The sequence below is a fragment of the Varanus komodoensis genome, unplaced genomic scaffold (genome assembly GCF_004798865.1).
Source record: "Varanus komodoensis strain SLA01 unplaced genomic scaffold, ASM479886v1 scaffold11, whole genome shotgun sequence".
NCBI lineage: Eukaryota > Metazoa > Chordata > Lepidosauria > Squamata > Varanidae > Varanus > Varanus komodoensis.
Genome location: NW_025335317.1, coordinates 8,910,083 through 8,922,563, shown reverse-complemented (window position 1 = coordinate 8,922,563; position 12,481 = coordinate 8,910,083). Strand labels below are relative to the sequence as shown.

At 41.6% G+C, this 12,481-nt stretch overlaps 1 protein-coding gene across 1 annotated transcript in view; it reads right to left on the bottom strand.

Moving 5' to 3' along the window:
* Nucleotides 1–8,499: 8,499 nt before the first annotated feature.
* CDHR1 (cadherin related family member 1) overlaps nt 8,500–12,481 on the bottom strand; it is a 64,648-nt gene continuing 60,666 nt past the window's right edge. Inside the window, exons 17-18 of the mRNA XM_044420124.1 lie at nt 10,091–10,102; nt 8,500–9,048 (exon numbers count right to left, since the gene is read on the bottom strand). Of these exons, the coding sequence (XP_044276059.1) occupies nt 8,500–9,048; nt 10,091–10,102 (561 nt within the window). The remainder of the gene's footprint in view (nt 9,049–10,090; nt 10,103–12,481) is intronic.

Below are 12,481 nucleotides of genomic sequence, written 5' to 3'. Positions count from 1 at the left end.
TTGGATAGCAAGAGTAAGGGTGCTAGTGAGAGGGTCTTAGCTGTAAATCCAAGTTTTAAAGTTAAAACACAATTTTCCAAATGCCTCTGTGTTTATTCTCTGTTGTGACCCAGTTTTTCATTTTCATTGAGAACATGCCACAGTTCCATGAAAATGTTCAAGCCATCAGGTTGCCTGAGTGGTATGACAGACCTTATCCTGGCTGCCTGAGGTGGTGTGGCCTGATCAGGTGAGCTCTTCAGAGACTTCATTTAATAGTCCCCAAGTGGGGAGCAAAATAAATCAGCTTCGCATTTTGCTTTCTCAGTTGTACTCTTCTGTGGCCAATGATCATAATACTACTTGTAAAATGAAGTGCAACAATCACAGATCCCCAAGTGGCACATTGAAGGGGTTGCAAGTGGCTGATCACTTTTTAAAATTGTGCCCATAATATATGCAAATATTTCAATAGTAAATTTATGGGGCATGCGGTTCTGCAGGTATGAAAACAGGAAAGGTCAGTGGGCAATGCCCTGAGGGGTACCTGGTGTCAAAGTGCCGGCCAGGGAGGCTCCATATGGGGTATTCATAAAAGGTTGCCTTTTTTGACAGCTGTCAAAAGGTGAGCTGTCAAGGAAGGCAACGCTCACTGAACAGGGGTGGCAAGATTTACCCCCCACCCACATCAATCTTCTTCTCCTCCTCTTTTTTTGCCTTGACTGTCCTCTAGATCTTCTACATTTTGCACTTTCCTTCAAGACTCTGGCTGTTTTGGAAAGTGCAAAAGCACATCCTACCCCAGTATTGGAGGATAATAGCCCTGACACCTAGTGGTCAACATTCAGACTCCTTTTTAAAAGAGGTTTGTGATGGGGAATGTGGTTATCCAATTTCTCAGTGATGCATGATTTTTTCCTCACTCATGCCAGACACTTATTGTTTCCCTTCATCCATTATGTTTTTTTTTTTACTTCCTGATTGATATATAATGGGGAAAGCAAATAATTCAAAGTATAAAGAGGAGGTAGGCAATAGAAGAAATAGCACAATGTCCAAATGAGGCAAAATAGTTGTGCGAAGATGCATAACATTAGGACAAACGTGTATCAAAAGATTTTTCACATATACAGCTGATGTTTTAGTATTGCAACAGGTCAGTGCAATTTCAGATTGGAAAGTGTAGCAATGGAACATGGAGCAATGAATGTTCACAAAGGCATATGAAGGAAGGATATGTACAGGAGAAAGGGCATTGGAGAAAAGTGCAGGAGAGACGAAAGGAAGGGAGGAAGGAGGAAGGAGAAAGTTATCCCATGAAGCTCATGAAGTTTAAGATCAGGAAGAACTTGGGGACTTGCAAGGCAGTGGAGGATAAAACCTGGCATGGCAGAATAGAGACATTTGGTAGTAATCAACCAACCAACCAAGCAACCAACCCACCCTTTGGCTGAGGGCTTCTAGCAGAATATGAGTTGTTGTGATTTAACATTTCCTGGCACAGAACATTCCCAATTTACAATGGAAAAAACAGAAAACTGAAATAGGGTAGCAAGTACATTTCACAGGTTTTATTACCAACGACAAAAACATTTGGAGTATTGTTTATTTGGTAAAGAATAACTGTATTCAATAAAAAGAAAATTGCATGGTGTGCAATACAAACAAGTTTTCCATAGTTATTTTGAAACCTGTACTAGCAGAAGTCCTTCCTTAACCATCTTACTGATTTAGGGTTGACCATCCAAATCAGGGTAGTCCTGCTACTCTCCATGTTTTTGGGTCAATAGCTGCTCTGTCCTCCTATAAAGGAGTGGGGGAAGGTGACCAATGGGCTTGTCAGTAATAACTAATCTACATGATGTAGATTATGTACATGATAATCTACAGGATGACCTCTTGCTACATACTTGCAATTCCTTTAAGTCGTAATCCTATGTAAATTTAGGCAGAAGAAAGGTCTACACTTCCCAGCATGCCTCTGGCATAGGAATGGAACCTTAAGTGATTAAATAAGGCCAAATGGAAAGGGATAACTAATGCCACCAAGGATTATTGTAATTTTGAGATGGAAATTCAAGAGGAAGTACAAAAATGCATGAGTACTGTTAACCAATTTCCTCCCAATATTCAAGGCACACTTCCATCTCAGTGCCTCTTCCCAGGAATGCAACATCTTTGCATTTGTAAAATGAAACCATTGCTGGGTTTTCTTCCTCCTCTGCTTCCCAAAACTTTCCCTTTCTCCTTCAAACATATAACATACAAAGAAAATCCAGGTCAGACGTTGGACACAGAATTCTGACTTTCCCCAAAAGATGATCCCATTCTATGCCTCTAACAAACTTTCTATTTCACTAAATGGATCAAGCTCCAAAAAGATGAACAATTCATATAAATTATGAATAGGTGGTGACCCTAAAGTCATTTGATCTCTGCCAGGCTAAGAAACACTGGCAATAAAAACCATGCTGACAAGAAAATGGATAATCATTAGAATCGTTTGGGTACATTAAGAAGTACATTTATTTAAGTAGGATCAGAGATAAAAGTGAGCTTTAGAAATCATAGTATCAAGTGGAATTGCACCTCTGTATATAATGCACTCAAGAAATGTGGTTCTTTCCATGGTTATTTATGACACATAGACCCAGGTGTTCCTTCTCAGAGCTCAGAACAGCTCCTAGGAAGCAGTCCTGGATCAAACGAATTGGAGGCCCTGAGCTGAGAGACCTCGGGAGGCCCAAACTTAATAGCATCTGATCATGCAAAAAACCCCCTCATCCGCTTCTTTATCTGCTCAATGAAAATAGAACGTTGCTGAAATTTTAACATTGATAAAAAGATTGTTTTTACATTAAAAACCTTTAATAAGTTTACAAAAGTACAGAATTAATGAAGACTTTCACACAGAACATTCATAGGGGAATCATAGCTGTGTTATAACATTGCACTATATACAAAGAACAGTTCCTTTTGAGGGCTTTCCTTTTTGATGTGAACTTATCAATTGTATCATTAAAATCAGTAAATCATGGTTTACCATTTTCTATGTAGAGATTACTGAGATCGGACAACTGATCTTGGGACATTGTTGACTGTAGATCATTCTTTATGTTCTTTCAGTCTATAAAATAATCATTTGCCTAGGAACGCTGTAGCCCACTCAGCTGTTATGTAAATCTGGCATGGCTAGGTCTCCCATCCAATTAACTTACAAGGCCAAACTGGTTATATTTCCATAATAGGTCTGTTTTCAGAACTGATTTGATTTGTGGGGTTAGGACTGTATCACAAAGTAGAACTGTGGAAGCACATTTGATAGATTCATTGTCAAGAACCGGGGGTGAGAGGGCCGTATTCAAAATCCCATTAGAAGTGACCATATAAAATTACCACAAAAATGAGGGCAAATGGGCTAGCTGGGTTGAAACCAGTTTTGTCCATAAGAACCTCAGAACACACAGGATTCCTCCAGCAGGATAGGTGCAAGGCCACCTCCTGCCCAAGCTCCTTAGCAACTGGTGCATGCAGGAGGTGAAAGAGCCAGCAAGGCTAGTAGCCACAGATAGCCAACTCCCTCGTGAATCCATCCCTTTTAAAGCCATCACCAATGTTCTCGCAAACATTTGCCTCCTCCCCGCCAAGGCCAACACATCATTTTCATCATGATCGGGTTCCCCATGAAATGTTGCTTTGGTGCCAACACTCACTCAATGAGTGAGGAGTTAGGGTCACTGTTGAAGACTGGCAATCCAGTCTAAGTGATGGGCACAGAGAATTAGGCCTTCTGGCTACACGGATAATGGACTGCACTCTTTGTTCCAATTGCAACCAGGAGTAGTCTACATACACTTTATGGGCCTTCTCTGAACACCCGGATCGTCCTCCTGGTCCATGTTGTTTCTCTGTGGTGCTGCACCTGTGGTTTAGTCATTCTAGGCAAAAGAGAAGGTTTCAGAAAACTCACATGCCCTTTGGTGGGTGTGTTGAGCCTTGCAAACTCTGTGTTTTCTATCCCATGTTTAGAATACTGTGGTTGTGTCATAACACATGTCAAGATATTAAAAGATGGTGCTAATTACTAGAGCTGCTGGTGGCTGCAGGAGCGTTCACCCATAACAGAAACCTGTTGACTCTCTCTCCTATTCACATTTCCTTTGCACAGCTCTACTCAAAGGCAAACTTTTCTGACACCATATTTCCTGCATGAGAGCCAGTGTGGTGTAGTGGTTAAGAGCATGGGACTAGGACTCAGACGATCTGGGTTCTAGTCCCAGCTCAGCCATGGAGCCAATTGGGTGACTTTGGGCTAGTCACAGTCTCTCAGCCCAACCTACCTCACAGGGTTGTTGTTGTGGGGATAAGATGGAGGAGGAGATGTAAGCTGCCTTGAGCCCTTTGCAGGAAAAAGGCAGGATATAAATTGAAAAATAAATAAATAAAATAAATGATGGAATCTTTCATATGCTTTTTCTGTCACACTTTAAGCTTTTCTCTTATTTCAATTCCCACAAACGGGAAATTGAAACATTCGGCGGTTAGGATAGTCATAAAAGCCATAAACAACAGCTTTGTAGGTATGTAGGGAGCAATTGCGTCTTTCATAAAAACAGGGAACTTCATTTTTCCATTCCACTGTAAAAGTTTTACATCACTGATCTGGAGCAATGAGGCTTGCAGCACCAAAACAAGTCTACATTCCATAATACCGAGCATGTGGGTCAATGTACCACTTTCTTTGACTATAATACTGTGAGTGTTGATGTGCCTTTTCGCTTTACTGAGGTCTTTACTTCCTTGCTTCTCCATGTGAGCCCAAATACCTGCTTAGAATGCCAAGACTTGACCCTGGAACATGTGAAATGATAACATATAACCTTTGAGGATGTATACTATAGGGGTGCGTGAAGAATCCAGTTTGGGGGTGGAAATCCACTGGATTTCCTCAAATTGGCTTCCCAAACTCCAGCCCCCTTTAGCTCTTCTTTAAGTCCACCTCATGCAAGTGAAGTTTTGCATCTGTGCACATGATTTGCAGTATTTTGCAAGAATTATGCAATTTGCGGACTTTGTGCTAAGAATTATGTAGTTTGTGCATTTTGCACGATAGGTAAATAGCATAACTTACCCACAGAGTTACTTACTTTGCATACTTTGTGCAAGGAAGCTATTAGCATTTCTAAGTGTTTGTGGGCTTGATCTCAGCTCAAGATCAAGATCCTCCCCTGGGCAGGACCAAACATGGGAAAGAAGTCCAGTGAGCAAAAGAAAACCAGATTCCAGCCAGATCTGTGACTCCAACTTGAGCCCTAACCCAAGTGTAGAGAGTACAGTGGTACCTTGGCTCACGAACTTAATCCGTTCCAGGACTCTGGTCGTGACCCAAATTGGTCGTGAGCCAAGTCACATTTCCCCATAAGGGTCAATGTAAATAAAGTTAATCCATTCTGCAACTATTTATTTTTTTTACTCACAAAAGTTTGAAGCAAAGTAACAAAGAGCAACAAAGATCGCGACCATCTCCCCCCCCCCCACCAGCGATTGTGTGGGCGGGGTGGGAGGAGGTGGGCGCAGGCGAGGGTGCACGGGGGGAGGCAGGCGTGGGTGTGGGCACATGGGGGGGAGGTGAGAGTGGGCACACTCGGGCAGGGAACATGGGTGCAACCGTGGCCCTCTCCCCCCAGCACGAATGTGGCCATTTCACCCCTCCAGCACGACTGTGATGGTGCCCGTGCAGGGAATGCAGGCACACTCGCAATCGTCACCCGATGCGGAGTTCGCAACCTGCGGCAATATTTTTATGAAATTTCTGTTCACGACCCAATTTGGTCATGAACTGAGGCATTCGTGAGCCAAGGTACCACTGTTCTTCCCACATCGTTGGATATCTGAAACATGGGTCTTTCTACAGCTAGGATTATAATGAAAGCTTCTAGATTAGAGGATGTGACTTCAAGGAAGCCCTGAGCCCCAGAACCATTCATTCTAGAGATTAACTTTACAAGTGTCACCCCAAATGAAACAGAACCTGAAGGCAGCTCATAGACTGCAGCTGCAACAAAATATATTCTTCTCTAAACTGCACATTGTATTGCCAAATGTTCTGAAGAGTTTGTTTTGATTACTCTCTTCTCAGTGTTGCAAACAGGTAATTTTAGACCCTGAACTCAATGGCCTTTTAGGGCCTGCCTTAGACAACCATGTAAATTACTTCAGTTGTGAAACACACCATTAAATTGCCTCTTCTCCTCCACCATTTCAGGCTAAACAAGTGCTCCTATATTTCTGATATATTAGACCAGGAGCTAAAACTGTTTTTTTCCAATCCTGATTGAAGAAAAAGAAATGTTCTCAGCATATACAACTTTACCTTTTAAACTCGCTTCAGCCTTAGGGGATTGCCATCACTGCAGGAATTAAAGGGAGTTTACTTCTCTAGAAATTATGTCTTCGTTACCTGTTGCTTTCTGGAAGGTCTTTTGTGATGGCGGCGGGGCGGTACATTTAAAAAACAAAAAGCCTGTGCAAAATGCAGCAGCCAGATTAATAACAGGGACCAAACTCAAAACACCGGTTCTGGCCTTCTTTCATTGGCTGTCTATATGATCCTGAGCCCAATTCAAAGTGTTGGTTTTAACCTACCAAGCCCTATACAACTTGGGATGACAATACCAGACTGAAGCCCTCTTCCTAAAAGGAATCTCCAAGACACTATCATCTAGATTTGGGGTCTGCCTCTGATTGCAGCCTCCAAAGGAGGCTTGGATTGTGATATCAAGAAGAAGGGCCTTTTCAGTGGAATCCCCCAGTTATGGAACAAGCTCCCCAGCCAAGCCCACCTGGTGCCAATTCTAATATCTTTTTGGCATCAGGTTAAGCCTGTCCTCTATGGCAAAGCAATCAGTTGTATATTATATTGGAGCATTATGTCAACTGCTTAATAGGTCTTGTGTTTTAATTTGTATAAGGCATTATAGCTTTTGATACCTTTTAAATTTAGTGCTGCAATTTTATATGGTATTTTTATTGTATTTTATGTGCTCAACCAGAAAACATTGGCCATTGGGTGAAATAGGAACACCATCATCATCAGCAACAACCACAGTAAGAAGGCACTCTAGCAGAAAGCTGCTCTAATAAGTCGGACATTTCTGTGGTATCTGCTATTTTGTCTCATGAATGGCCTGAAATGGTACAAAGTCCAGGGGATTTGGTGGCAGGAAAAGACTGCTGGAGGCAGCTGTCAAGAGGACCAAGGCTGCTGGCCAGAGAAGGTCAGTTTCACCATTCTCAACTCATCTAAATGTGCAACACATGGGTAGAAATGAGAGCAGTAGAAAGCATGCCCATTCATACCCACCAATCCCCCAATTTTGGAATGAACAAAAATGGAGGAGAATAGACCTTCCTTGGTTCAGATTTTCATTTATTCTGGAAGAAATGGGTCCCCCTGTCCCTCCAGATGTAGTTGAAGAAGGCAGTAAGTGCCTCGTCCCCATCAGCTTGGATTTCTTCTCCTTGGTGCAGGAGAGGGTGAAAGCTGCTGAAGTTTCTTGTGGTCGTTGTGTATTCACTTGCACTATGGACAATTCCTCAACCTTTCTTAGGCCCAAACACCCCTAACTGTGTACTGACTTCAGTTACCCGTTGGTGTAGGACAAACAGTTGTCCTTGCTTTGATCACAACAACACTGACTCATTTACCAGAGAGTCCAAAGGTGACCTGCTCTGCCTCTGAGCCCTGCACACCTTGGAACCTTCACTTCTTCAGATACACCTGCTTTTCCTCCATCCCATGTTGGTCTTCTGTGAGTTTTATTGTGCCTCTAATTTCTTGGCTTTATCTATCAACCTGCTACCTCCTGCAGTGGCCCTCTGCAGTCTTGCTTTTGCATTCAAGAACTCATTTTGGACATCATGGGGCAAAAATGACCAGCCAAATCTTATTTGGGGACATATTAGTCTTCTTCCACAAAGCCTATATGATTGAGAATGGCATCAAATTCTGATCCAACCAGATTTGGGGCTAGATTCCCAAGTTTTTATTAGGACTGACCCATTTCTGAGGTGGATGCTAGGTCTAACATCCTAGGAGAAGGGACAAACTTGGCTCTTGCTAGCCTTTCTTGGCTATACCTGGAGGCTTCTAGTATGAGAATAAAAGTTTCAATCTGGGCTTAAAAAAATCATTGGAATTTCCTACAAATATTGGCTTACGTCAAAACAAATTGGCATCTTGGTGCAGCACAAAAAAAAACCCCTTTGTATGAGTAAACTGGATAAAAGTTATAACAAATCTTCATCAAACATTACCACAATGCAATAGGTGGAACAATTTCACAAGGAAATAGGATATGCCCTGGCATGCAATCCAAGCAAACGCATGTGAAATACTGATAGGAAATGAGAGATAGCAGTTTACATGGACATAGGGAAATGGTACAAAATGCAAAAGCATGACTCACACCATGTACCTGGAATGACACATAGAGTCCACATTCAGCTTTGGGGAATACACTAAACTTGTGGGTGACTGAGGGCAGCATTTCTCATTTCAAACTTCTGCTTGAGCTCTGACACGAGGGCAGTGTGGGACGTGCAAACAGTGCCCTTTTTCTTCTCCTTGCTCCTAATTTTGGGGCTCAGAGAGCCTGATATTGTGGACACTCTCCATTCAGGGGCATTAGTCTTGAGCGCCGGTGCCAGAGGGAGGGCTGGAGCAACAGGTGGAGGTGGAGGTGGCACCTGGAAGTTGTTATTGCTGTTCTCATTTTGCAGGCTCTTGGCGTCCTCTTCAACTGCAAACTTCTCAGCAGCATTGCTGGATCTCTTGAATTTCAGCCACTCCATCCTGACCAGTCTGGGTTGATAGTTCTGTCTTTTTTTAATGATCCGTCGCACTGGCATGACTTTGTTGGACCTTTTATTGCGCCAGAACATGGCGGTAGAGATCAAGATGGTGAGCAGCACCATCACTCCCATGATGCCAGCTAGAACTCCTAAGGCTTTCATGGGGTTATCTTTTGTTTGCATCAAAAAGGCAGCCATGGGCCCTTTGTGAAGAGTCTGTAAAAGAGTACAAAGAGAACATGTGACTTTGGGGCACAGACAGACTGCACTTTCATTTGTCCAAAATACATGATCACCAGGGTTGGCCAGCACACCCAGAACTGTCTCCAATTTGGCATCTAACATTCAGATTTAATGCCATGAAGGCTAAGGGCAACCTTTGCAGTATTGTACTGTAGCAATTATATGGTGGAACCATGCACTGAAGGTGTTACTGTGGAGTTTTGGAGCAGTCCTGGGCACTACTCTAGAAAGTGCATGTGGAAACAGAACAGCTGGGCTGTGCAACAGTGCAAACTGGGTTTAACATTATTCCCCTCTTGCCAAAGCACTGGTGGGCACTGTAGTTTTGTAAGATGGGGTTAAGGCTCTCTAACAAAGAACCCATTGCAGACGCAACTATTGTTCCCAAGATTCTTTGGGGGAAGCCATCATGGTTAAATTGGTATCACCGTGTGATATTTACAAAGTATAGACATATTTTGAAGGTGTTAATGATGGTTTGAATTGTATTTCAGAATTCACAAAAGGCAAAACAGTATTTTCAGAGTGATCATTAGTAATCGGCTTTTCTCAGCCTGTTGCTGAATCTTCAGATTAAGGTACCTTTTGGGTATCGAATCAGTTTTTAAATGACAGAAATGGAACATGTTCTGCTTTCTAGTACTCTTTTACAGACAAAACAAAACAAAACAAAGCACCCAGACATGCTGTGGCAATGAATCTGGGCTTAAGAGGCTGTGTTTTTTTCCTTTAAAATTCCAAAAGTTAATTAAGAATTAACATAGTCTCTCACTCTGGCATATTAAGGGCAAATGATGAACAGGAAATTTAGCAATTAGCACAAAGAGTGCCGTGGTGGTCCCCGCACAATTTTCCGGAATTTTCCCTGAGGATGGAGCTTGGATCTTTTCACACTTTTCCAGTACAAGATAGTGGAGATCACCATAGTTAAAGAAATGGTGGAAAGGATGCCACTTGTGCAAATCCCAAATATTGTCCAGGGCTTTTTCTTGAGGCCTAAAACATAGGATTTTACTCTTGATTTGATCTGAAAATGTCAAAAATAAGAACATCGATCAACCCACAAACTACTTTCACAAAATAAAGTGATGATCACCCCACTCCCACTGTTTAAATCTAGCCTTGGTGTTAACCATGAGGGCGTTAAAGAGGGAGCTAACAAGAAAAGCGATGGGGGGATTTTAAGCATTATTTAAATTAGGAATTAAATGAGAATCCAGGAAGTAAGGAGCAATGAGAGCCTGGAGTTCCACAAAGATGTAAGCGTCTTACTAATACAGAAAGCTTTGGCTATTCAGTGATCTAGCAATATAATTAATAGCAGTAGTAGTAGTAGTAAGATGCTTTTCTGTGGGGAATGGAAACATGGAAAAAACAGAAAGTGGCTGGGTTCAGACAATACAACTAGCCAGGGCATTTGTACCATTGTTGGCCTGTTGTGTTGTTTGAACCCAGCCATTGTATTTCACCATTGTAAGTTTGGTTTTTAGAAACCATTATAAGAAATGATGGTTCATTCCATGGTTTTGCCACACCAACATGGTTTATGGTGTTGTCTGAACCCAGGATCATGGTTTACACCGTCTTGGTATGCAAATACCACTGGGTATTCTGAAAAACATGAGTCTGATCATCTCTTTGTCACACCATGCATTCTTCCTTTAACTGTCACCCATTGTAGCTGATGCCCAGGTTGGGTGGGCATGATGCAAAAATGCTGAATGAATGAATGAGATTAGAGAAATGCATGGAAGATTGATCTCTCAATGGCTGTAAGATATGATAACTACATGGAATATACACTTCAGAAGTAGTTTACCATATTTTGGGGGGTAAATCATGGGACAGCCCTCATTTTCATGGCTTACTTTTAAGCTTCCAGAAACATCATTAATTTCATTTATTAAAGACCCGAAATATGAATAAATGAATTAGAAATTGCAATAATAAAAAACATTGTAAAAATTAATAGTTTATATAATATCTTCACTCAGGAAGATGAGAGCATTTTTTCCTAATTGCGTTGCAGTCCTAAAAAAATTGGCAACCTTTCCAGCGACATGAGAAGGAACCTCACTTAAAAAAACTGATACCAAATTGGAAGGAATATTACCATAAAGATCTCTTATTAATGGCATAATTATTTTCTATCAGAATTCCCTATCAAATCTGAAATACAGGAGAACATGTTCTGTTGATTATACTGCTCAGCCCCACAAAAACCTATTCCAGAAGTATTTGGTTGCTGTTGCAAAAAGAATGCAAGACTGAGAGTTAGGCAGAGTGTCTATTATGTTCCTGGAGCTCAAAATGCAGAAGGCTTCCTAAAGAATTTCTGTGCTACAGGCAAGACAACCGTAACCGTAACCGTAACCATAACCCCAACCCAGCCCAACACTAGCCTTGCCTTCCCTCACCTCACCTCGCCTTCCCTTCCCTTCTTAGCTTTCATGGAGCTGATCTTCTGTTTTGTTTTGTTACAAACAATGTGAATTTTGAAATAAAAATGAAAATTAGAACATAGGAAAAATGAAAATAAATAAAATGTTGCAATTTTGTTACACAAAAATTAAGTAAATTATTAATCAATACAGAAACACAATATATCCTCTATATACATAACAAGATATACAACTACAATTAAAGCTAATTGTGCATAAATTTCAAGAATGACAGTCCAAGTATCCATATATTCCTCCATTTGTAAATTGTGCCTAAAAACTGCCTGCTCAGAAGGAAAAGTGGCTAATCTTTCCAAACACTTGAAAGGGGGAAGAGTGTGAGTTTTCCTAGTCCCCCTTCCTTTGCCTGTGAAGAAGGGCCCTTTGGGAATCCTTTGGGGATGTGAACAAACATAATAAGGATACGTTCCAATCCGATGAAAGCGTAGTTCATATCCGAGCCCTGACAAGACCTTTTTCTGATCCCACAGCACAATTCTTTTATTCCAATTGTCTCTCACCTCTTATAATGCAATCTTTCTATATGATAGGAATCTTAGGGTGCAATCCTATGCATGTTTAGACAGACAAAGCCCCACCCAGCCATACTTTTTTCTACCTAAGCATTTCATTGCAGAAACTTTGTACTGGAGGGCTCCTCCGGGAGCCCTCCGTGAAAGACATTAGGAGGGTGAGTACCCGGAGGAGGGCTTTCTCTGCGGTGGTGCCCCACTTATGGAATGCGCTCCCCAGAGAGGTCCGCCTGGCGCCGTTGTTATTTGTTTTTCGACGCCAGGCCAAGACCTTTTTATTTCAACAATATTTTAATAATTGTTAATATTATTCATTAGTTTTAATTTCTATAGCCAGGGAGAATCTGGATTTTATATGTATTATTTATATACTGTTTATTTATTATGTTGGAAGCCGTCCCGAGGCTTATGCAAATGGGACGGCATACAAAA